The sequence below is a fragment of the Oryctolagus cuniculus genome, chromosome 12, assembly GCF_051225735.1.
Source record: "Oryctolagus cuniculus isolate XC-2025 breed Fujian yellow rabbit chromosome 12, ASM5122573v1, whole genome shotgun sequence".
Classification (NCBI taxonomy): domain Eukaryota; kingdom Metazoa; phylum Chordata; class Mammalia; order Lagomorpha; family Leporidae; genus Oryctolagus; species Oryctolagus cuniculus.
In genome coordinates, this window is record NC_142878.1 from 28,638,399 (window position 1) to 28,665,979 (window position 27,581).

The following is a 27,581-nucleotide window of genomic DNA, read 5'->3' on the forward strand; positions in this document are numbered from 1 at the left end:
TTTTAAGCTAAAATTTTAAATTACATCTTTTTGTTTGACAAATTGAATGTTTATAATTAAGACCTGGAACATTACCATCCTACTCTGCTGGCCTTTAGGGTTTCTGCTGAGAAGCGTACTGTTAGTAACAGTTACATACAACTTGACGCTTTTGTCTTGTCCTTTTGACGATATGACTGCAGTGTGTCTTAGAGATCTTCTCTGCTTAAATCTACTTGGGGTCCTTTGCAGTTCCTGCATCTTAATTTCCAAGTCTCTTTCATGACCTCGGAAATTTTCAACGATTTCATTTATCAAGTTCTCAACAGCTTTTTCTTTCTCTTCTGCTTCAGGAATCCCTATAATATAAATATTTGGTCATTTAAGGTTATCCCATATTTCATATACACTTCATTTTTTTAAAGATTTATTTATTTGTTTATTTGAAAGTCAGAAAGCTACACAGAGAGAAGTCGGGGGGAGGGAGAGAGAGAGGTCTTTTATCCACTGGTTCACTCCCCAGATGGTCACATTGGCCAGAGCTGTGCTGATCCAAAGCCAGGAGCCAGGAGTTTCTTCTGGGTCACCCACAAGTACAGGGGCCCAAGGGCGTGGGTCATCTTCTACTGCTTTCCCAGGCCACAGCAGGGAGCTGAATCAGAAGAGAAGCAGCCAAGACTTGAACCAGTGCCCATATGGGATGCTGGCACTGCAGGCGGTAGCTTTACCCACTATGCCACAGCGCCAGCCCTTACACTTCATTTTTAATTAATTTCTGTTTATTTTTGTATGATTGAGTTATTTCAAAAGTCTTATCCTTCAGAAATTATTTACTCCATTTGGTCTGTTCTACTGTTGAAGTTCTGAATCATATATTTTATTTCATGGACTATTTCATCTCCAAAATTTGTTTGAATACCTTTAATGATTCTGTCTCCTTATGAATGTGTCATTCATGTCACCTGTTGTTTCCTCATTTCATTAGGATGTCTATCTGTATTCTTTTGCATCACACTGAGTTTCCTTACATTCGTTATTTAGAATTCTATTGCTGGCATTTCATAGATTTCCTTCAGATCATGATCTATTTCTAGAGAACTGTTGTGCTCTTTCGGAAGAATCATGCTACCTTCTTCATATTTCCTGTGTCCCTATGCTGACATCTGCACATCTGGTATAACAGTCCCTTCTTCTTTACAAAGTAAGTTTTATTTGAAAAGTGTTTATGGTTTAGCTGGACTGCAGGGTATCAGTATCAGGTGGCTTGTTGCTTTGGCTTCAGTTCTAGGTGAGCCCAGAAGTGTAACCTCTGATTTCTTTTGCTTAAATCAGTGTCTCAGTGACACAGTGGTCTAGTCCGCAGTAATTTGTAGAGGTAAAAGCTTCACTTTGTGGTGATTGTGGTCTTGCTAGGGTATTTATCTTCAGTCCTCAGAGAGCTGGGTGTTAGTTACACAGGGATGGTGATAACAAGGCCTCATTCTTGGTATAGAGGGATATAAAGAGAGTTTTCCTCTTGTCCTACTGGCAACCCTGAGTGATGCTGAGTTGTGGCACTAACTATGGATTTAGGACTGTGTGATGTAGATGCAACAGTCCCCAGATCCTGGTGGGAGAGTTAGAACTAATGCTGGGGCTTACAACCCCGAAAGCTCCTGTCTCTGGAGTGGGAGATGTGAACTGAACCCTGTGCCAGTCCTGCCAGCTACCTACAAGGTATACAGGGGATTTTGCACTGGCAGATAGGGGCTCAGAGAGGTAGAATGCAGGGAGGTCCTCCCCTGGATCCCACTGGGTAAATTCCAGTGGGTTTCATGAAGCTAATGTTGATTAGTACAGTCCAGGTGTTGCAGGATACAGTGGTGTTATTACCAGGATCTCCCAGGGTGGGAGTCAGATGTTGGGGATGCTGTAGTCACCCACCTGAAGCAGAATGTTGCAGTAGAGCCCTCCACACAGTGCACCCGAGTGCAGGTGACTCCAAAGACTGCAGTACTGACGTCAACAGCGTCAGCTCTGCGGGACACACATGGAACTGCCTGTTGTTGTCACGTGGCACGTAGGGGTGATGCTGGGATTTGTGCCCATTGTTCTCAGCACTGGGATTTAGGAGTTAGGGAGAGAACTTCTGCAAGTCTAGTGCGGATTTCTTTGTTCTGCTGCTGGTGTTAACCCCAAGAAGCTGAGGGGAAACCCCCTGGATCACATGCATTGAGTTGAGCACAGCTCTGGGACTTAATGCCCAGAATTCCCACAGCTGCAGGATTCAGGGAGTGTGTTCCCCACCCTGGAAATGGCCCTGACTCTGGCTCTGGTTGCTTCTGGTAGCTGCATGATTGTGTGTCGTCCGCAGTCAGAGCAGGGTTCAGTCAGGACTGTCCCACACTCAGTTGAGAATGGCACTTAGGAGGGTTGGGACTATGTGGCTTTCATTTGCAGAGCACAGCAGCTCCAGGCTGGACCTGCAGTCAGTGTGGGACTGTGGAATTCTCCCTCACCTAAAGCTGCCCATGCTGGCGTGCCGCAGTGACTTTTTCCTATTTCGACTTGGGAAAATGGTGTTTCCATGATGGCGGTTGGCTGTTCAGATGCAGGGCTGGCTGGCGGCACAGTTGGTCATGTCGGTGTGTGTGTCTTCTCTTCTCATTTCCCCATGGAGTCTCTGTTCTGTTCCCACTTCCCTGAAAATTTCTGTCATTCAGTTCCCCGAAAACTGTTACCTCTCTGGGGCTGGAGGTCAGCATCTTAGATCCTCCTCTAATATATAATTAAGTTGTTTTGAATGTCGTTGCATTTTTGTAACAACCTTTCTTCCATCTTTTTAAGTAGTATATATATACACATGTAATTAGATACTGATATTTAAATTTTAATATTAAATTTAATATTTTGCTTTAAATTCTTGACTCTCCCTTACAAAAAACACCATGTTCACATTGTTTTTAATTTTGGAAGCATTAATAGCTACCTTCTAAAACCAGACACTTGAAGGTTTAATTTTTTTTTTTTTTACCTTACTTGGGCCTTTGGAGAGTGTCTCAGGGCGCATAAGTTAATTTATAACACTGCTGTTCAACATGTGCTGAGAAAATAATACAAAATATTCAAAACCTTTCATAAATCAAAGCCTTTCAACAAAGTCATATGGGATACATATTATCTTTTTTGATTAAATCCAGTATAATCAATAAGGCCTTATTACTTTCATTTTGCAGCTCATCACATTCTAAGATAATAAAGCATTTCCCTCTAGAGGATAGGAATACAGTGTTAACCAAATATAGGGCACGGGGCAGGAAGAGGGAGGGGTAAATCAGCTTGATGCTGAGATGTAGCTAATTCAAAATAACCATAAAAGCAAGTAAATCCAGTGAGCCAAAAGCTGATTTAAAATCATATATATTTTTTTGTGTGTACCAGGATAGTGTACTATTAAGGATTATTTAATGACAGTGACAGAAAAATTTTAACTCTTTTTGAAGAAGTTACTCAGCTAGACAGAGAAATAATGTTTGCTTATGTGCATGTTGGGTGTGTGCTGTTATGCAGGGGTACGGTTTGGGATCTAATACTCTGTTGTCTGTTATTCTGACTGTGGGACAAGTGTGCCGTTCAAAGGATCCAGTAGACAAAAGGCAGGTAAAATAAAGCTGAAGGAGAGGGAAGAGATCAGAATTACGACCACAAAAACATGCAATCTACCAAAGTGGTATTTCCCTGCCTCCTCTGTTGCAAATGTAAATGATGCGTCAGAAGCCAGGCTACAGTAGGAGGGGGATGGCAAGGCTTGTGCAGAGGGTGGCTGAGAGTAAGTATCCTTATTCCTAATCACTAGACTATAAAGACAAGTCAAGAGAGGATAAATGGGCTTGCGCTGTGGCTCAATAGGCTAATCCTTCGCCTGCGGCGCCAGCACAGACGGATTCTAGTCCCGGTCGGGGTGCCGGATTCTGTCCTGGTTGCCCCTCTTCCAGGCCAGCTCTCTGCTGTGGCCCGGGAGTGCAGTGGAGGATGGTCCAAGTGCTTGGGCCTTGCACCCCGTGGGAGACCAGGAGAAGCACCTGGCTCCTGCCTTCGGATCAGCGCGGTGCGTCGGCGGTGGCGGCCATTGGAGGGTGAACCAACGGCAAAGGAAGACCTTTCTCTCTGTCTCTCTCTCTCACTGTCCACTCTGCCTGTCAAAAAAAAAAAAAAAAAAAAAGATAAATGTTAGTCGAATCTGTTTTTAATATGGGAGAAATTAGCATATTTATGCTATGCAGATTAATCCTGATTGGTTATTATTTTACAAATTGATAGCAGTTTTTAGGGATTTCTTCATATATGCTACAGAAATTGGTCAAGTTGAACTTGTAAAAAAAGTAAATTAAGACAAAGGGGAAAAGGGGAAAGGAAGTAAAGTAGATTTTTAGGGAAACATTTGTATTTATTAACATTTATTTTGAAGATTTTTTTTTTTATTTATTTGAAAGGCAGAAAGAGATCTGCCATCCACTGATTTACTCCCCAAATGGCTGCCATGGGCCACTGCCAAGGCTGGCCAGGCTGAAGCCAGGAGGTTGGAACTCCATCTGGATCTCCCACATGGGTAGCGGGGATGCAAATCTCAAGTCATCTTCCGCTACTTTCCCAGGCATGTTACAGGGAGCTGGATCAGAAGTGGACCGTCCAGGAATCGAATTAGTGCTGATACAGGATGCTGGCTTCATAGGCGGTGGCTTAACATGATGTACGACAATGCTAGCACCAGGAAATATATTTAAAGAGTGACGAAAGATATTAGAACTGTAGTGTTAGCAATAATTACATACATACATGCATACATTGCAGTTATGTTTAAGGGCAAATGTTACAGCTTTTTTTTTTTTTAACCATGTAAAACATTCCCTGCATTTCTGAGATGGTGATATCATATTGGTAAAATATACAGCGTTTTACTCAGTCTTCTTCTTTATATATGGGTGAACCTCAATGGCAGACTGCACTTTAGCTGTGAGCTTGGTTGGACCCATCAAGGTTTTCCGCCTCCGTTAATCACACCTCATTCTTCCTCTGACCCTGCTTCTCGGCTGCCACATCTCCCTCGGATTCCACCAAGCCTGTCTGTACTCTCAGTGGCAGTGGCTCGCTGTCTGTGCTCCTCCAAACTGACAAGTTTGTGATGATGGCCAGGCCACCGTGCTGCAGTATGACTTCATGTCACTTCTGAAGTACCACCTGTCCTTGGTACTCCTTCTGTTTTGCCTATCTGACTTCACAGTCATACCAAGTTTCTTTTTCTGTGTTCCTTGGCTAAGAATTCACATCTGTCCTGGTATCATCATGACTCTCTTACTCCCTTACTCATGCTCTGTTTTTGATCTTTCATCTATTCCATTACTGCAGCCATCAACTAACACTCAAAAACACTAAATCTTGTCCAGCAGTAGCTTGTCTGTTTCTGGTCAACTTATTATCAGTATTCAAAATGGAATTTTTTACCTTGTCCACAAAAATCTTCATTCTCCTTTTTCCCATCTGAGATTGTAATATGCACCATCTAATATAACTAGTTTCAGGAAAAAGATGTTAGACGAGGGAGTTTTCAACAAGAGGAGGAATAATGGACTAGGCTTAAACACAGAATACTATTTTGAAAGCTGTATTGGGGAGACATTATGAAAAAAGGAAAAATGGAGAGGACACATGTGGTATGTGTAACCAGCAACTAGGAAGGAAAGAGAGCAAGTAACAATTGGAAGCCACCTGTGTATATGTGCTATATTTGAAACTGTGAAATAAGGAGATGAGACCAAGGACTGGCAGGGCTGATTAAGTAAATGTAAGATGTAGAAAACTGGGGTATGCATTATGGAAGTATGTAATCATTGTATCATTAGATAAAATGTAAGGGAGTTTTGATGACCGCTAGCTTTGCATTGAAAGCAAAATTCAGTGACATCTAAGAGAGTGGTAGGACATATACCAGCTCTATGGCCTGTGTCTGGCCATGAGGGGGAACAGAACGATTTGAAACCCCCTGACTGTATATTCCCTCTCTCTTTCTCTCTCTCTCTGTCTCTCTCTTTGTGTGTGTGTGTGTCTCTCTCTCTCTCTCTCTCTCTCAAATGCCACAGAACTCTGGAGTATCTGAGGGGTGCTGTTGAAGAATGGCTCATTGATTTCTTGACCAGAGCTTCTAGGAGATCAGTGAGCAGTGACACAGGGTATCTGTCACCTGTACCAAAAACACAAGTTACATTGACCTAGTATAGAAGAGTAGCAGTGTTTTTGTTGCAACTTGAATTCCCAGAATTTAGGTGCATGAGGGACTTGAAGGATTTACTAAAGAATAAGACTTTAACTTGGGATTCTTAGAGCAGAGAAAACTCCTAATACCAAAACAACTGTTGTCTATAACAGCATGCCCCTCGGGAGCTGTGTCTGTTACTGGAAGTTTTTCCTTCAAAAATACCTCTCAGCCAAGTCCTTAGTGTAGCAGCCACCTCCCCCACCTCATAGAGCCCCTCATCTCAAGCTGCTCCCAACTGTAAGTTACGTGAGCTGTCTGATCACTGGGGGAAAATCTTTGTTTTGAAAGCTTCATCTTTCTCCTAGCTAACCAGTGTTTAAATTAAGTGTTGGCCGCTCCTCCCTCACCCAACAGATTCAGTTCATCAATGCATCCTAACAAGACCTCTGAACTACATCTCTCTCCTCATGTCTGTTCTGTGCCTTAAACAGCGCATGTCTTGTATCTGGCCGCATAATGGCAACTTGACCATAGGTACTTTGTAAAGATTGGAGTAGGGATCAGCGTTGTGGTGCACTGGGTTAAGCCACTGCCTAGGATGCCAGCACCCCTTGTGGGTACAGGTTCAAGTCCTGGCTGCTCCACTTCCCATCCAGCTCCCTGCTATTGCAAACTGCAAAGCAGTAGAAGATGGCCCACATCCTTGGGTCCCTGCTACCAGTGTGGGAGACTGATACGTAGTTCCAGGCTCCTGGCTTTGGCCTGGCCCAGCCCTGGCCTTTGTAACCATTTGGGAATATCTCCCTATCTCTCTGTAACTCTGTCTTTCAAGTAAATAAATTTTAAAAAGAGATTTGTAGTAAATTGAAAAGGATGTGGAACTCATTTTACTGTAGTCTGGATCACAGCACACACTTTGTTACAGACAGGCCTTTGAGCAGTTTTCTGTTTCTAGAGTGTGCGTCCTCTTTTGTTCTCACAAGTAGTTTTCCAAGTGCAAGTTAAATGTTACTGATTTGGTAGAAACTGTTGGAGTCCTCCAGACAAAATTATCTATCTTGCACTTTGTCCTCATGTAGTACTTTTCATTTTCTTCTGTTAAAGTACCTGTTCTGTTCAGCCATCATGGTTACTTTTAATGAATTGCACAGAAGCAATAGGCTGTAGACCAATGTGGGCACAGATCATGGTGTTACTCTTCATATCCCAGTACCCAGTCTGATATACCAGTTGCTCAATAAATGTATGTTTAAATGTTAGTATACTACATTAAAAAAAACCAAAAATGCTTTTGGTTGTCTCCTTTGAGAAAAATTTATTTATGTTCCTTCTCCAACAGAAAACAGATAATTTGGTTTAACCTTCAAAAGTGTACTCTAACAAGATAAAAGAAAGCCTCTCTTTTGCCCTTTGAGGCTGACCTCTTGAACTCAAAAGCCAATTTATTCAAATTAAGGTAGTTGATATGATTAGTGTTAGGAAAGATTTTATGTAATGAGATTTGGTTTCCTTCAAGAAAATTTGGATGAATAAGAGTTCCATGCAGTGTTTTAACATTTTAATTCATTGTTGAATCTACAGGGCAAAGGGGATCATAACCCTTACTCCGATTTCAGGATGATGAATTGAAGCTTTTTCCAATAAGGAAGATGATAAAAGACATTTTGCTTCAGCTATAATATGGCAAAGAGCATTTATTTTTAAAGTAACTGAATCCAGTGCCATAATAGTTGATATCTTGCTAAAATAGGAAATCCAGTCATTATATTATAATGATATTTGTTAAAATAAAAGTTACAAATTATTAAATAAATACATGCTCTGTGCTATAGTTAGGTGATAGGGAACAGATGCCAACTATGCTCATCCTGACGGTGAAAACGTCTCAGGCAATAGGAATATATTAGAAAACGGAGAAGAGAACCATTGCTAAGTCATTCTAGAAGGCATCAGGAATATGGGTCCATGTATCAGTCTGGAAATGCTAGGCGGGGGAAACTATAGGCAAAGAAAGTTAAAGTCCGTACCTTCCCACTGATAAAGGGTTGATCCTACAGAGAACAAGGATTTCAGGTTGGATGGTTGGACTCAGGACAATCTACATGAAGGGATTAGGGCCCTGTTAAATGACATGGGGAGATTTGGTTCTTAAGCTGGAAAATAACAGATGAAACAGAAATTCCAAAAAATACAGTTTGGGCAACTTTCAAGGTATCAATGCATTTGGCAGCGTCTGAAAACCGGGTGGTGAACTGGAACAATAATATTACTTATATTGTTTCTTCATTAATTAGGAGCCAGAAAGACAGCTGTGTTTTGTAGTTTCCCTCCCCACATGCCCTGTGATGTGTTTGCTGGGCTGAAGCTGAGAGCTGATATTTCTTTTTTTTTTTTTAAGATTTATTTATTTGTTTGAAAGTCAGTTACAGAGAGGCAGAGGCAAAGGCAGAGAAAGAGAGAGAGAGATTGAGATTTTCCATCCACTGGTTCACTCCCCAGATGGCCGCAATGGCTGGAGCTGTGCCATTCTGGAGCCAGGAGATTCTTCCATGTCTCCCCTGTGGGTGCAGGGGCCCAAGGACCTGGGCCATCTTCTTCTGCTTTCCCAGGCCATAGCAGAGAGCTAGATTGGAAGTGGAGCAGCCAGGTATCGAACCAGCACCCATATGAGATGCCGGCACTGCAGGCGGTGGCTTTACCTGCTATGCCACAGAGAGCTAATATTTCAATCCAGGCCTCCCATGTGGGTAACAGGGACCCAGCCACTTAAGCTGTTGTTTCTGTCTCCAAGGTTCTGCTGTAGCAGAAAGCTGGAGTCAGGAGCCAGAGCTGGGAATCAAACCCAGGCACTGCATTGTGGGATGTGGGCAACTCAATCACTAGGCTGGACTCCTTCCCCATGATCTTTAAATACTTCAATAATGTTTCTCATTCTTTTATTATTATAATAATAATTATTATTCCCCTAATGTAGTCTAGGTCTAATTTGGGAATTACTATACAACCCTAACTTATCAATGACAGGTTCATTTGCTTCTTTGTTTTTTTTTCATTGTTTTCTTTCTTTCTTATTTGAGCCAAAGAGGGAAAAAGAGTGAGGGAGACACACAGATAAAAAGGCAGAGAAGTCTTCTACTCTCTGGTTCACTCCTCAAATACCTGCAACACCTGGGACGGGAACAGGTTTAAGGTAGGAGCCAGGCTCTCCATCTTGGTCTCCCCGATGGTTGGCAGGAGATTGGTTAGGAATGGAGAGGCAGGGCTCCATCCCAGGCACTCTGATGTGAGAAGTGGGCATTCCAAGCAGCAGCCTAATCTGTGCAATGAAACCCAGCCCAGTGATTATTTTGATATGCCCCAGAAATACGAGAAGAACAAAGGACCAGTGCTTTTGGTCTCAGTTACTCCATAACTGGCCAAAGTACCATGTGAGTCCCTTGATATCTCTAAAGTGGAAATAAAAGCATTGACTTGGGTGACCTCTACAGCCCTTATAGGTGAGCTTTCTTCAGACAAAAGATGGAAGCTTTCACATGTTCATCTTATTGGGAATTTAAGGCACTGAGCATATATTTTAATAAATACTGAACGGAACATGTCTTTATCACTTAACAGTTTGGTGGTGTATTCCAGCCTCCTGCAGGAGAGGTGGTAGATTCATGATGACTGCATTATGTAGGCAATTACCTTTTCCAAGAATGTGTTAAAATATAGAAGAAAATAGCAGAAAATTAACCCTTGTAAATGTCACAGTGTGCTTACTGTATAATTTAAATGGTTTAAATAAAGCTACTCATTTGCATAATGATGCTTTTGAAAGATACATCTTGAAAGTAACAATACTTTAAACTGATTTAAAATTAAAACAAAAATAACAAGTGTAAATTAATCTGGGAAAGATATCAGGTCACTATATAATTAGACATATTAATAAGTAAGTGGGCTGTCACTAAACTAAATTTGGCTTGGAAATATATTTCAAGATAAATCTATTTTCTATTTGAAATCTTTCTATTTTTGTTTTGCAAGCCTTTATTAGTTTTGATCAGTCTTTCAGCATTTTATGTTTACAACTGTATAAGACAGATGTCTAAGAATAAGTATCTTGCTAGTATTACTTATTGCAATTGAAGTCTAAATTTGATGACTGTCGGAAATGATTTGTGGGAAACACTGGGTGAAGCATCAGAGCACCAAGAGAATGGATAAAAATAAGAATTTCTAATGTCATAGACCTAGACAAATTATTATAATGTCTAGACAGAGTCCAAAAACATGACATAAAATTTTTGATACACTTTATAGAACAAACTAAATATTTGATTTACTTAAGCAGCATTTAATCTTTCAAGCCAATGAAGTGATGAATATAATGAAGGTTAGTTATTTTAAAAAGTTGAATGGAAAAGAACATTCTATCCCTAGGAGTATCTTCCTTTAGTTCATAAATATTTATAAGACCCAGAAAAATATTTTTAATAATTTAGTCTAAGTAGCATTGTGATGGTAGTCACCTGGGGTGCATGGTTAAAAAGGCAAATTTCAGAGATTTTTATACACATATGTAGAAATCTGTGTTTTAGCAAGTTCTTGGGTGGTTTTGTATTAGATGTAAAAATTACTTTTCTAGAAATACTCCTCCATCTTAAGCTACCATTGGAAGGTTTTGTACATCATTTGATGGTGGATTTTGGAGAGAGTGTTATAAATTTCAAGGTGTAGGAGCAGGAGTATACTCAAATACCTAGCATGAGATGGAAATAAGCAGTTGTTTCATTAGTCCTAAATGTAATTTTCCATCTCCCAGTTTCTGATTGAAACTGACAAGTATAATGAAATATGCCCTTGCCAATTACGGAACACTATTGTGTGACCCATATCAGTATGTTATGTAAAGACAAGTATCAGGTGTTATTAGTATTAGGTGTTACTGTATTTTTACTTCTGTAAATTTGTGGAAGAGATTCCTCCCATAAATTAGCCTTATATATATTTTTTTTACTTCAGAGAATCACCAAGTTTATATTCAAATTCTGTAGATTCATTGTCTTTTTAATCCTAAATAAAAAATCCAAATCTATCAGCATTCATTTTTAAGCAGTTAAAGGCTCTGTTTAGAATATTGCTGTTTAGGTTGAAGATGTCTACAGAAAATTCTTGAGACTACTGCACTTGACTTGTGGATATAACCTCAACATTTTCCTTTAATAAAATAACCATTTCTCTTCCACCCCTAATTGTATTACAACAAAAAGTCTGACTTCATAAATAAGGATGATCTCCAATCTGTAGTAGCTGTCAATCATGTATTTGATGACAGGTACCACACTTTATTTCTCATGGCCCATAGTTTTTTGCATATAGTTGGTTTCTGATGATACATAAGCCAATGAGTTGTAATCAAATTTTATTTGCCTTTTAGGGACTTAAATAAGAGAAAATTATATTTAGGAATTTGGACAGTTTCTTGAGAACTGAGTTTCTCTTTAATGAGGATTTTAGACTCAGGCATCAATGATATATAGCCTTCACTGGTTTAATTCAGTGATTATTTTTTTAAAAAGATAAATTTATTTATTTGAAAGTCAGAGAAGGAGAGTCAGAGAGAGAGGTCTTCTATTCACTGGTTCATTCCTCAATTGGCTGCAATGGCTGAAGTTGCACTGATCTGAAGCCAGGAGCCAGAAGCTTCTTCTGGGTCTCCCAGACGGGTGCAGGGGCCCAAGGACTTGGGCCATCTTCCACTGCTTTCCCAGGGCACAGCAGAGAGCTGGATCAGAAGTGGAGCAGCTGTGTCTTGAACCAGTACCCATATGGAATGCTGGCACTGCAGGCAGCGACTTTACCCACTATGCCACTGTGCTGGTGTGATTATCTTTTTGCTCAACTCAGTACAGGGTCAAACCTTCTTATTTAGCTTCTTCCTTGCCCCACATGATATATAATTAGTAGTCACATTCCATTGTTGTCAAATCAGAGTCCTTTTTCCCTTCTAATGATTCTCTCTCTCTCTCTCTCTTTTTTTTTTTTTTTTTTTTTTTTTTTTTTTTTGTGTGTGTGTGTGTGTGTGCAGTATCTATTTTGGTACAACTTTCCTTACTATATTAAAACTTGGATTTCAGATTAGAGGGGCCTTCTGACATTTCGACAATCAAATTTTATCATATGGTCTTGTAATAATGGTCATTTCCTGAGGCGTTAATTTTCTCCCATCCCATTCCCCTTAGCCATTTTTAGAATGTGTTGGTGATGCTGACTATTAGATAAATTTGGAACTTTCTCTCCAGCAAACTGTTTAATCCCCTGGGGAAGCTCAAAATGTGAAGACTGATGGGCCTTACTGTGGAGAAATCAGATAAGAGTTGTTCTAACAATCATGATGGTTCATGGGAAGACAGTTGACTTACCTTCTTATTTCTCTTTTCTCCCTGACTTGGCAGCTCCCCCCACGGTTCGCATTGTGCACTCAGGCTTGGCCTGTAACATAGAGGAGGAACGCTACTCTGAAAGAGTCTACACCATCCGGGAAGGAGAAACGCTGGAATTGACCTGTCTTGTCACAGGACATCCCCGTCCACAGGTGAGCCCCGAACTGTGACATTGAGGAAAAACTGACTTTCTTTAAAAGTCAAAAATTACATGTTTTAGATTTAGTGAAATAGCTGTTTGTGTGTGTGTGTGTGTGTGTGTGTTACTCAAGTGTTTGTGTATGTGCAGTGCAGGACCCGAGTTGTGATTTCTTAATGTTCAAACAAAATATTCGTGTGCATAAGATGAAAAAAGAGTTTGTTGTGGTATTATGAGCTATTTAGAAGACACTTCTTAGGAAGCTGTTAAAACACAGCTATAAAAATATCTCAGTAAGATAACAATTCATATGGCAATGAGCTTATTTTAGAATGTGTAACATGATTTCATGATGACATAATTGCAGCTGAAAAAGCATTTGTTCTCAAGAATGTGATGTGTGAGGTCACATGTGCTTTGCTTACTCCTAGTCATTATATTCATGGAAAATTATGAGAAACAGACATTTGCAGATGCTATATGAATTCAGGCTTTGAGAGTTATCACCTATGATAACTATGAATTTCTTAAGCTGATTTAATAGCAGGAATAGAAACTAAGACTTTCAAAGGGCATATCCCAAGAGAAAAACTTGAAGGAATAAAAGGAGCTAGACAGAGCTAGACCCTAGGTGCTCTATTAGAGTTATATACATAAGACTACAAAAAAACCCACAAATTTGGATATAGAAGGTTAATTGACAACTTTTATTGTCATATGTTTAACCTGACTAGTTCAAAATTCACAGTGGTGATTTCTATGAACCACATGGCAGGAAAAGAAGTCTTATTTAGTAGACAAAACTACGTATTTTTACTGTTTGCATTAACTGAAAAGCACCCAGCTAACACAGTCACAGAGGGGAAAGTGAAGAGCACTGTGGTGATTTTGTGAACTCGTATTTAACCTTGGTGCTTACTTCTGGTGTTCTTAACTTTTAATCTTCAAAGATTTTGATCTTGACATTTTGACCTTGAAGAACAAATAAAAATAGGCATATGAATCATCATAGAATGGGACATTGGATAGATAGATAGGGAAAGAGGTAGATGGATTGACAAATATTATGGACAAAATTAGAATAATAAAATGTTTCCCAAAATATATGCTGTTGTTAAAGTGGAAAGTAGAAAAACTCATAAAATAGTTAATAAATTATTGAAAAAATGAAACAGCTAACATTTCATATTATATTTAGTACTAACTACAAATAAATTAATGGATAAGCGGTCTTAATGAAATCTGGATCAACAAAATTGATAATTCAATGTTTTAGAAAAAATTTCCCGATGAAAATATACAAGTATATAAATAATATTGTTAAAATATGATACAGATAGTAGAGCTAATATGTGTTTTTGTTCTTAAATTTATTCAGAAAACATAGGAGTCCAGTGAAAATAATATTATAATTTTAAAATTAAAAAATAATAGAATTATCTATAGGGAATATTTGCTGAAAGAAAATTTATAATAGTTATAATGTGATTATTATTTTTGTATTTTTAGACATGGAATAAAAATGCTAGAATCATACATTGAAGTCAACCCAAGAGGGTCAGTCGAATCCTCAGTTTTGTGCATCAGTTTCAGTGTTTTATTCTTTCTGTGATGATTAATTAATTGCTCATGTATTTCCATAAAGCTGTATTGCATAAGGCGAAAATGAAACTGCATTTTGAAAAGGAGGGTCCAAATAAATCTAAAAGAAACCACAAGGAGCTAGAGGAGAGGCAGTTTATGGCAAGAAAAGACATATCAAAGCTCCCCCCTTCCCCACAATCAATGTACCAAACCCGCAGTGTTTGAGCTGCAACTTTTACTTGAATACACAGCTTCTTATCTCTGTGCCTGATTCATCACAAGAGTTCCTCTACTCCCTCTATCTCCATGATTATGTCTCTTTAATATTAGAGATGTCTTACTTTCTCCATACATCGTCTTTTTCATCGTTCACAGTTGGGAGCACAGTCTTTGATCTCTAGCCAATACAAAATAAGTTCTGAAACAAAGAAGTTAGATAGATCTTTCCCTAAGCAGTTCTATTTCTGGAAGTATTGCAGTGTATGCTCTTTTACAGAAAAAAAAAGATTTATTTGAAAGTCAGAGTTACAGAGAGAAGGAGAGAAAAGAAGAGGTCTTTGATCCACTGGTTTACTTCTCAAATGTCAGTGATGGCCAGGGCTGGGCCAGGATGAAGCCTGGAGCTTCCTCCAGGTCTCCCATGTAGGTGGTAGGGGCCCAAGTGCAGGGATCATCTTTTGCTGCTTTCCCAGGCACTTTAGTATGGAACTGGATCAGAAGTGGAGCCATCAGGACTCCAACTGGCACCCAGGTGGGATGCTGGCGCCACAGGTGGTAACTTAACCCACTGCACCACAACACCAGCAGCTCAATGTATTGTTCACTGTATGTTTCAGCATCCCTCTTTATTTATTCCTCGAAAACACTTGTTTTTAGGTGAATCAGTTTCCATTTGTATTGCCAGTTTGAAAACAATTCACTGGGCTTCCTCCTCTGTCACCAAAGTGGATAAGGAAAGCTGACAGATCATCTAGGGCTTGGCAGCCTGCCCAAAAGACCAGGGCATGCTGTTGGCCATTGGGTCTGAGGATGGGTTTTTCTTGGCAAATATCATGAAGCTAGAATGACTTTCTTGTTTAATCTGAACATGATTATACTTGAAATGTACTGGGAGAGAGAAGTTTCTCAATCATTCAATGGCCTATTTCTTAATTTCCTGCCCATTCCCAAAGAATACCAATGATTGTCTGTTTCCAGAAGTATTGTGGGACAGTTTTCCCCTCTAGGCTCTATATAAATGTTTTAATGTGATATGATGTTTGTTGATAGATAGTGACCTGATGATACTGACATCCAAGAAAAATAAAATGAACGGTGGAGAGGTCAGTAGCATAAAGTGGTGAAGAGGTGACACTGGGACCAGACTGCCTACGATAACCCTGGTCCCACCTTGATTAACAGTGTGACCTTGGAAAAGTTTCCTAACCTCTCTGACCCTCAGTTTTCTTCTCTGTACAATAGGGATGATAATGAACATCATACTTAGATAAAGGGATACCTTTGAGAGAGAAAATTATATTGTAAATATATATATACATATACTATGTATTTGTACATACATGCAACCATATTATGTGTGAGACAGTAAATGACACTCATGCACTTTAAGATTGTGCATTTTAAATAGCTGTTCAATTTAAACAATTTCTCACACATTTTTCAGCCTCCTGTACATCTTTGTTCTTATCTTGTATTTTCTAACCAACTTGCTGCCTATATTTTTGTAGACTGGTGCCAGCTGTTAAATACTACATAAAAATTCAGTTTTTAATAAATCTGTGGCATGTTTTACCTCCCAGGATGTTGTTTGCCTTGAAACATTGTTTATGTTATTTTGTTAGATTTTGTCACATTTGTTTGGTTATAAAATATTAGTTGTTTCAACTTTTTCATTTTTGGTTCTTGTATTTTGTTTATTAGTCTAGTGTTTGCTTTTTCTCTGTCTTCTCTCTCTTGCCTTAAGCAAACAGGAGCGTCTACATTCCACCCTAAAGCTTCCAAGTGCTGTTTTTGTCATTCATTTAAAAATTGGATATATTGCCTTTCTATTTTCCTTTTCTGTACCAATGCCGTACTATTTTAACTTCTATTGCTTTATAGTATTTTTGAAAGTGTTCTTTTATATTTGTTTTTCAATATTTCCTCGATTGACCTCAAATGTTTTTTATCTCCCTATGAATTAGAAGAGGTTTTCATATGTCCTTTCCAAATAAATATTGGGATTTTAATTGCATTGTTTTATTTTTGCAATGAGATCATGTGCTAGAAAGCATTAGAGAACTTTTAAAAAGAAATTTTCAATAGGACATTTCAAATATTTCAGCCTTCTTAAAGAAGAAGATGGTTTTATTGTAATGTGAAAAAGGTGGTCTTTGAATTTGCTTTAATAATAAACATGGAAATGCGTATCTGGAAGTTTGGAATATAGTGACCTCTCCATCTTTTAAAAACAAGGGAAAAGAGAAGAAAAAAATGTGCATCAACCCAAGCAGCTTTACTTTTATGTGTTTTGTATGTTGGCTGGATGAGATTTCATTTGAATAATATGTGTCATCACTAAAATATGGATAATGTTGAAAGCAATTCTATAAAAATTATTTATATCAAAAACATTTATCTAGGAAGCATTAAAATTGTTTACAGTCTTATAATACCTCACCCTCATTGGTGTTGGCCATTTTCAATTGTTTATTAGAATCATATTCAGTCATTTGATTACCCTATAAATGCATTCTCAATTATCAAGGCTGTTGCAGAGTTACTGATGTTCTTTTGTCTTCATTAATCTTTTATGAAAATTCTGAAGTTACCATCTTGCCATGATGAAAATCTCGGATGGCCAGTTATTTTTAGTTTTATTCTTTGTAGATATTTTATAAATCTTGGTTCATATTTTCATACTTTATTCTCATTCATTCCACTAAAATTGTTACAAAATGCTAATGCATACTCATGAAAAATTGATATACTCGAATTTTTTATTTATGTTCAGTTAATATGGGCAGAATTGGGTCCTGATACCTAACTAGAAGAATAAAATAATACATTGTTTCCTTCTCAGAGTTTGTATAATTCAATATAATTGAGGCTTTTCATCTGCAATAAATCTATTTAGATTGAGACTATCTGTACCTGCATTTTAAAAAATGAATCTTTGGATAAAATGTGGGAAGAATTTATGACAGCGTACAAAAATTAATTCATCAAGAATTCCAAACAATGGCTACTTTGCCAATCTTCTCCCCACCACAGGCACCTAGTCCCATTCATGTGTGATACGAAGCTTTACTAAGTTGGTAGTTACATGGTTAAATACATTTAGAGTACCTTGCTTAGGAGGAATCACAATATTTCTGATAGTTGATGTTGTACCTTCAAATAATTGTTTCCATTGATTTGATTTTCTGTTTGGTTGTTTGAGAGACAGAAGGACAGAGAGAAATCCAGCAAAGAAGGGAGAGAAGGAGGGAGACCTCCCATCCACAGGTTCATTCCCTAAATGTGGAAACAAGTCACGCACTCCAAGTCTCCATGTAGGTGGCAGCAACTCATTTACTTCACTGGAGCTTCACTGCTAGACCAGTCACCCACCTTTGCATTGGTTTTTAGATGTGCTTAGGAAATCCTTTTGTGTTGATATTTAATATACTTCCAAACGTTGTTTTCACTCCCAGTGCATCAGTAGTACCTGTTAAAATTCTTGAGTACTTAATGGACATTCTCATAAATGCACTCATTTTTACTCCTTGGGAGATCTGAACCTATGTGCTATTCTATCAGCATTTACTTTGTATGTAATTCTATGGATGGTCTTCAAGCTTAGAAGAAGCATTTATCATTCATTCCAAAGACTTTTAGAAAAAATATTAGTTGATGAGAAAAATATATAGATTACTTAACAGAACGCCTAGTAAAACATAAATACTTTGTAAATCATAATCATGTTTAAGCTGTTGATACAAAATAATACATTTCTCTAACTTTAATAATTCTGAAGTATTATTGACATTACTATACAATTATAGTGAACTCAGTATAGTCAGTGGAATGATTGTCCTGTCCTGGTGGAGTTGGCCTTGGCCTTAAAATGAACTTTTACTAATGGATCTTGAGCTTGATGAAATACAGAACTAGATTTTGAGGGTGTTGAATCAGGGAGAATTGAAGGTGAGCTCACTCCTTCATGCTTTAGGCTTAATTATTTGTAAAGATACCTGGAGCCAGTTGCTGCATGTTGATTCTTTGAAATTTAGATACCATTATGGTTTAAGATAGTGAGGTAGAGAAATAGGAACCGCCTTTATAGAATATTTAAAATGGGGTCAGAAGGCTGAGAGAGGTAGGTATGTTAAGATCATAACAATTTAATTATCTTATTACAGTATTTTCATCAAATAGATATTTTGAAATTATCAGGATTTTTCAGGGAGCTCAAAGGAAATCAATGCTGCCTATCAACATATAATTAATTATAAATGTCATTTTAAGGTAAGCAATTGCAAGTTCTTTAATTTAGAAGTTCTGAAACTATATAAATATTGATGAATTGAATTATATGTTTTTATTTTTAGAACATTCATTGGCCGGCACTGCAGCTCAATAGGCTAATCCTCCGCCCGCGGTGCCAGCACCCCGGGTTCTAGTCCCAGTCTGGGCAGCGGATTCTGTCCTGGTTGCTCCTCTTCCAATCTAGCTCTCTTCTGTGGCCCGGGAGTACAGTGAAGGATGGCCCAGGTCCTTGGGCCCTGCACCCACATGGGAGACCAGGAGAAGCACCTGGCTCCTGGCTTTGGGTCAGCGCGGTGTGCTGGCCACAGTGGCCATTGGGGGTGAACCAACGGAAAAGGAAGACAGACCTTTCTCTCTGTCTCTCACTGTCTAACTCTGCCTGTCAAAAAAAAAAAAAATTCATTGACATAAATCAGAAATGGATTATTTACCTGGGGAGATCACTAAATAGATAATCTGCAATATAATTTTTCTTAAATTTTTCCTTCTTTTTCATAGTAACTATTGGATTGTCTGCAGCATATAAGTGCACTATTAACAGACAGAAGTAAATATTTTAATAATAGAATGTTAAAATTACTTTATCCATTTTTTGTGTCTGTACTATGTGAATACTTTGTGTATATACACACAAATATGTACATATAAAGGTAAATCCAGACAATATGAGTCATTAGGGGACATTCAACAACATACAAATCATAGTTGACATTTCTATGCCTATTGTTTTAAAAGTAGCATGAAAATGAACAGTAGTGATCTATGTTTGATCTTATCAAAACAGATTAATCCTTTTTCACTTATGGTTAGTACATTAAATATTTTAATTATGGCAAAGTTACTTTAGTTTTCAAATTCCTAGTTTTTGGAGCACTTCTTGGAATAGCTTTGAAATATGGAGATGTGAAATTTAAGTTTCATAATACTACCTGTCAACTTCTATGTGAAGATTATATTGTCAGTGCTAATTAATGATCTATACCAGTGTTGGTTATAAACATGTAGCATTTATTCTAAATTAGGCTCATCACAGCCTTTTCCCAAAGTGCTTAGCGATGCTTTGAACAAAATCAATAAGAAATAAAAACCATTGTTGTAATCTGAAAAAGTTAACTTATGCTACAAAGAATGTGCTTTTTTATAAAATCTATTTTTCTCCCCAAAATGAGAAAATATATTAAAAATGACTCAGTTCTTTTTTTGGGGGGTGGGTTTGGGGTAGGAATTGTTAGTCTTTTATTTTTGTTTTCACTTAGTGTCAAGGCCTTAACAGAAATCTGAAAGTAACATTTGTTTTCCTGACAGTTTTATCTTTTTCTATCAGCAAACATCGATTTCTTCCCTCTTCCACTACTTGTGGTACAGGAGGAAACAGTATCCTTTACAACCTAGCCCCTTCTTGTTACTTACTTGCCTGGGGCAGAAATCGTTAAAAGACGCTGAATAAGCTAGAGCATAGCAAAATCTCTAGTTGGTAACTTCTCTTTTGGGTGTCATGGATATTGTATATTTTTTGTAATTAAGACTTGGGCATCTAGGCCTGAAGTGTAGAAGGCAAGCTAAGTGATCTTTTTTTTTTTTTAATTTATTTGACAGAGTTAGACAGTGAGGGGGTGAGAGAGAGAGAGAGAGAGAGAGAGAGGGAGGGAGGGAGGGAGGGAGGGAGGGAAAGATCTTCCTTCCACTGGTTCACCCCCCAAATGGCCACTATGGCCGGAGCTACACCGATTCGAAGCCAGGAGCCAGGTGCTTCCTCTGGGTCTCCCATGAAGGTGCAGGGGCCCAAGCATTTGGGCCATCCTCCACTGCCTTCCCAGGCCACAGCAGAGAGCTGGACTGGAAGAGGAGCAACTGGGACTAGAACCAGGAGCCCATATGGGATGCTGGTGCCGCAGGCGGAGGATTAACCAGCTGAGCTACGGCGCCGGACACCAAGTGATCTTTTGCATTTACACCATGTGGAATCAGAACAACTGGACTTTTTGATAGCTCTGTATTACTTTCAAGAAGATGGAGTATAACCAGTCGTACTTACAGATCATTTTGGAAGGGTTTTCTGAAGTATTATACAGTGAATATAATACATTTCATGAGATATATAAATTGTGTACTGGTGAGCTTCTGCTTTTAGCCTTCCTTGCTTTCTGATTCCAAATTGTGTCAGTGACTGAATCACATGATTGTATACTGTGTTTCCTAGGGTTGCTGTTAGGAAGTACCACAGACCATGCTTCTAGATGGAACAAGAATTTCTTCTCTCACATTCAGATGCTAGAATTACGAAATCAAGGTGTCAGCAGGGCCATCTTCTCTCTGAGTGGAATCCTTCCTTTCCCTTTGCTAGTTTCCGGTAGTGACCAATCCTTGGTGTCCCTTGGCTTTCAGCTGCATCCGTCTCTGGCATCGCAGGAGTCCATATGTGTATGTCAGGCTTCATGGTGTCCTTGTCTTGCAAGATGAAGATATCAGGAATAGTGCATTATGAGTTCCCCCTACTCCAGTCTCCAGTGTCCTCAGTGTAACCAGTTACATTTACAACACCTTGTACTCAAATGTCAGATAACAGAGTTGGGGCAGGGGTGGAGAAGGGAGATCTCAAAGAATAATGGTATTTATTTGGGAAAAGAACATTGCAGTAGGAATACAGGCCCTCTGATAAATCGGGTGTATTCAGGAGATTGAGGGATGGGGGATTTGGAAAGGCAATGTGAGAAGGATTACCTAAGATGTATTGAAACAAAAATCCTTGCCCATTAGAAACAATACCAAGTGCAGTGTCATTCCACGATTAGATAGTTGAGCAGACATCTTTACCCAAGTATTTTTTACATAAGCAGTTGGTTTCATTTGTGCAAGGTTGTGATTCTGGCAGTCTTCTGTACATAGCTGTATTTGGAGATATATACACAAGATTCCCCCACCTGTATGACCCCCTGCATTTATTATTTTGTTTGGGACTAGACAAAAATGATACCATTTTGTTTGAACTCCCACACAGATTGTTTCACATCTGAGGAATTTGGGAGAGTGCAAACATAGTTTTGAAGTCACGAGACATGTTATTTGTAGTTTTAAATTACTTATATCTTTAGTGAGTGTGTTCTGAGGCTGCCTTCATTGGGTCTGTGGTACATCCTGGCAACCATACCTACTAATAATATAAGGCGTAATTGAAAATTGCCAAGAGAGTGGATCTTATACATTCTCACAACAAGAAAATGATAGAGGTGTGAGGTGAAGAATATGTGAATTCCCTTGGTTTAACCACTTTACATTGCATACATAGATCAAAACACCACACTGTATACCATAAAAATATACAATTTTTATTTCTCAACTTTACCTTAATATAAATAATAATGAAGGGAGCTTGTTATCTACTGGCTTTTATTTGTTGTCTCTTCCACTGGTTTGTACCCCTTACATCTTGTCTGGTTTAAGGGACTTCATTGCCATTTCTGTACTTCTGTGTGGTACCTTCCTGCTTGCCTACTGTCATGGCATGCTGCTTAGCAAGTGAGTGAGATTTTAGGTTCTGGAATCTAACTGCATGATTCACCATTACTTAACCTTCCTTTCTCTTGCTTTACTCATGTAGAAAATGAAGTTATTAATAGTAATTAAGCAGTAAGTTTCATTAAGGATCAAATATATCATGCCAATAAAGACTTAAAATTTTAAATAATTACTTGTTGCAAGAATAATAGAATGATCACGTTCTTCTTGAATACATTGTTTTTCTCTCAGTGAATTATCAGCTAGTGAGTAGGCACTGGGTTTTGCCATCCTCTTTTCTATCCTATTAGGGTACGTATTTGCTGTGATTTGTCTTAGACAGCTCTTGTCTGTGGCTGTTCTGGCATACTTTTTAAGATCATCCTTTCTCTACTTTAACTAGTGCCCTGTATTCAAGGATAGAATGTATGGGAACCAAAACAAAAAGTCACATGTGGATGGTTACAATAGCTTACTGAATGAATGAGACAAGCATTATCAGTTTAAGCTAATTCTCCGGTATTTTAATTAATTTTATTGCTTTTTAAAAATAGTAAATTGTATTTGCCTGTCATTTACTTTAAGCATTCAGCATCTAAGGAAATCTTCAGATACACTGATGTCTGTGAATTGCTGTTGGAATCTGTATTCCTCGGTGTCTGTAGGAATGCATTAAATGCTCCGTTGGTGGCCTAGAAAACTTAATGTCTTCCCGTTTTTCCATGTAACAAGGATGTAAAAACACTTGTAAGATGAGAGTCAATAATATGAGTCTATTAAAGCCTTTCGTCAGAGAAAATTCTAACTTTAAACTCTTTATATGGCTTTGGATAGTATTGTACATTTTTCAAGTCCAGATGTAGCCATTAAACATTTAGATCACATTCACAAAGTATCACACAAAAACATGGAAACTCATTGCTTATAATTTGATGTAAACAGCAAATTCTAAAATCAGAATCCCATGTCTAAATAATATAGTGATGATAGGAGACTGACGTTCATCAGTGAAGGGAAAAATCATAGAAGGTGGAACAGAGTTAGAAAATGTATGTGCTATGAAATGTTCGACTTCACCTTGACAACTGGCTGTGGTTCATTTTGCTAGAAGCCTTTGAGGAGACCTAGCCTCTTGTTTTTTCAAAGTCCCAGGACGGAGTTAATCCCTTCATAGGTACAATGGATGTTTGTGCATGAAATAGAATGGATGGTCCGTAGCTTATTGAAGTCTATTCTTTGAAGCATATACTCTTTATTGACATACCTGAATTAACATCTTCATTTGGCCCACTATGTTAACTAACATAACCAGTAAGTGTTCTAATTTGTGATGATAGACTGTAAATCATGCTGTGAGTCTGAACATTGCTAAGCATTCTTTTACAACTTTATAGGGATTTGATATGTTCATGGGTTAAGCTTAAAACATTTTATTTCTTATTATATATGCACATTAACTAAGTCTACTACTGTCCTTATGACCATTTATCTACTTGAGATTTAGATTTCCTCTGACTGTCGTTTGGTGATCACAACAAGCCACATAACTTGACTTGTGCCTGTTTAAGGCTGATGCCTAGTTTAATTTATCAAAATAAAAAATGGAACCAATAAAAAGCTTTTATTGGTTCATATAATTTTACTATGAATCTTTGTATGTGTCCATGATATTTAGTATTTCTTAAACATATAATTGCCATTACTAGTGGGTTCTTTCTTATGTTATGTGGTGTTCAGTTAGGACATTACAAGGAAAGTAGAAACCATTCTGATCATTTAAATTCTGGGCTTTAAAACTGATGGACTTTGATGCAGGAAATGAGTTACTCTGGGAATAGGAAAAACTGAGAAGGGGAGAAAGTGGGTGTTTCCTTTTCTTCTGTCAGTCATGCCGGTGCCTCCCATTGGTTGAAACCAGCAAGCACTTGGTTCCTTTTCCCTGGCTCCAGAGCACAGCAAGGGAATGTTTAAGAGAAGAGATTTGTGTGAAAGCTGCGCCACAACCAGCTCCCTCAGCCACTCCAGAGAGAAACCACCTGGGGAATGCTGGCTGGCTTTTGAGGCAGTTAGCCACAAAGGGACATTTACTTCCGTAAATAAGGCCACTCCAGATTGGAGTACTCATGGAGGCTCATAAACCTAGTTTTGGTAGTATAATGAAAGTGGATTGTGGATGAGTTTGCATTTTCCGAACTCACAAAGGCTGATATGATATACCTGCAAAGAATCAGATTTCAGTCATTTCAACAATCAGATTTCAGTATTTCTAGTGAAAACTACAACTGTAGACTGTAGCAGATTGTTCGGTCTGTCAATCCGTGTAGATGAGCTACAAATAATGGTAAATTATAATAGAACAGCCAGTTTCATATGTTCCCATGGGGAATGGTCTGGACATTGCTCTTGTCTAACAGGATTACTCGCCCAGTAGGGAGGCCAAATATAAACGAGAATGATGAGCAGACACCTTGAACTGGGATATCTAAAGGCCATCTTGTCTACTATAGGGTGGGAAACCATAATGCTCGAGTCTCATAGTAAAAATTCCCTGGAAAGCTCCCAAATGATTACTGCCTGCCAGTTTGTCCTCCTCAAAACTTGTTTTTCTTTGCCCAAGGTTGACCAATTCTAGTCATGGTTGGCATATTTTTCTTGAGATGTATTAACATTAATGCCTTTCGTGGCATGATAGCCAAGACCCAGAGATGTCTTACCAGTTTGACTTCATTAAGCTGACTTTGCACATTTCTATTATGAATTGTTACACTTAATAAATTATAACTACCACTCTGAGGACATTCTTAATTTCTGTATCTGAGTTCTTTAGCATGGATGTACCCTATTAGATTTTTATTAGAAAGAAGAAACCTTGATGAAATTTTATCTTACCTTATCCTGTCCTCCTCATTTGGCAAATGTGTGCAATGAGACTGCAAAAGCGGAGTGTAAGGCCACTCTGACATTTGGAGACAGAGACTGGACGACTAAGTTGCCACCAAATTTTTGTCTCACCATCCTCCCACTGTACCACTCTGAGTCTTCAGATGTTTATGCCTATTCTGTTCCTTTTCTAGGATTTGCACACTTTTCAGCCTGGTGCACTGGAAATGCTCTTAATTGACTAGTTCACGTTTCACAATCATCACCCATCATGCGCACAGAACATGCCCCTATCTGCAGGATATTTCTGCCCTATTTGTCTTTGAAGATTTTTCTTTAAAGATTTATGTATTTATTTGAAAGTCAGAGTTACAGAGAGGAGAAGAGGCGGGGTGGGGGGGGGAGTGGGAGGGAGAGGTCTTCCTTCTGCTGCTTAACTCCTCAACTGGCCACAACAGCTGGCGCTATGCTAGTCTAAAGCCAAGAGCCAGGAGCTTTTTCCGGTCTCCCATGTGGGTGCAGGGGCCCAAGCACTTGGGCCATCTTCTATATTCCAAGGCCATAGCAGAGAGCTGGATTGGAAGAGGAGCAGCCAGGACTTGAACTGGCACTGCAGGCAGTGGCTTTACCCACTACACTGCAGCCCCAGCCCCTGTCTTTTAAGATTACTTTAGGAGAGGGATGCTGATGGTTAATTTAAATTACTGATTTCAAAAATAACATTACAGGGTGATCAACTTTTTTAGCTTCTACAGATCAGTGAAAGCATGTGGTATTTCACATTCTGGGACTGCCTTATTTCAATTAAGACAATGTGTTTCCAGTTCCATCCATATTACCACAAATGACAAGATTTTATTCTTTTTACGGCAAAATATTCCATGATATAAATCTACCATTTACATTCCAGCCAATTATATATGTGTTTGATCAAAATCAGAAAGGATACAGGAGAGAGATTGGTAACAGGAATCAGATTGCAGTTAAATTGAAGAGATAAGCTCTAGTGCCTTCTATCTCAGTAAGGTTTATAACAGTTGATTATATATTTCAGAATAACAAGAGTAGACAATTTCAGAGATTGTCAACATACAGAAATGCTAATTTTTGTGACTTGGTTATTATATATTATGTGTAGATATCAAATTATCATACTATATACCATAAATTTGTCCAATTATGTGCCAATTAAAATAATAACATTTTAAAATATATATTTATTTTAAAGACAGAATTTGAGAGAGAGAGAGAGGAAGGGACAGAGAGAGAGAGAGAGATTGATTCCATCTGTTGATTCACTCCCCAAATGGGTGCAATGGCCCAAGCTGGGCTGATCCAATGCCAGGAGCAAGGAGCTGGGTACAGGTCTCCCAAGTGGGGGCAGGGGCCCAAGCACTTGGGCCATCTTTTGCTGCTTTCCCAACTGTATTAGCAGGGAATGGGATAGGAAGTGGAGCAGCCGGGACTCAAACCGGCACCCATATTGCATGTCAGCACTGCAGGCAGCAGCTTAACCAGCTATGCCATAGCACTGGCCCCAGTAGTAAAGATTTTAAAAAATAAAAATAACACTTAAAGACTATCAACATTTTATAACAGATAAAATGAAAAGAAAACCCTATTTACCTGAAATCAGGGCTTAAGAATCTGACAGTAACATGTACCTGATGTTAAAATGCTTTTAACTTAAGACACAATATGTAGTTGTTTCTCTGGAATTGTATTTGCAGTTTTTATGGTTGTTCTTGTAACTAGTCTCAAAAGTGACAAAATGGCATTCATGTAATTTGTATTACTAACTTCTTTGCAGAGCATGGAGAATATAGGCATATAATATGATACACTCGGTGGCATGCAAAAAAAAAAAAAAAAACACAAAAGTCCCACCTACCAGGAAATTACTAGAATTTTAAATTTTATTGCATTAAATAGAAAAAAAAGGTGGAATACAGTATGTTCTCAAAAAATAGTGTGACAATATTCATGATGTCCTTTTCCAAATCTTATTTTGTTTTCCTTAATTGAGAATAGAGGCCTTATTTACATGCCGTTTACCCCTTATGGATTTTTTATCTTACCTGCCAGCTTACTGACTGCTTCTCTATATAGTTTGCTCTCTTTCACTTTGTATGTCTTTTCAAGCCTTACATCCCCTTCATTCTGCTATTAGCACAATCAGTACATTTAAAAGAATCATTCAATATTTGGTCAAGACTAATAGCCATGAGCAGAGACTTCTGATATGTGCTCATTTCAACACTGATGGGATTTTCAAGAGTATATATGAACAGTAAACATTGCTGTTGCCTTTCCATTATTAATACTTACATGTCTT

General features: G+C 38.3%; 1 protein-coding gene across 5 annotated transcripts in view; it reads left to right on the plus strand.

Moving 5' to 3' along the window:
- The window catches only part of MDGA2 (MAM domain containing glycosylphosphatidylinositol anchor 2), an 891,422-nt gene that overhangs the window by 368,698 nt on the left and 495,143 nt on the right, over positions 1–27,581 (plus strand). For all 5 annotated transcript variants that reach the window (XM_008269620.5, XM_089309284.1, XM_089309285.1 and 2 more), the window contains one exon: positions 12,652–12,791. In XM_008269620.5, the coding sequence (XP_008267842.3) occupies positions 12,652–12,791 (140 nt within the window). The remainder of the gene's footprint in view (positions 1–12,651; positions 12,792–27,581) is intronic.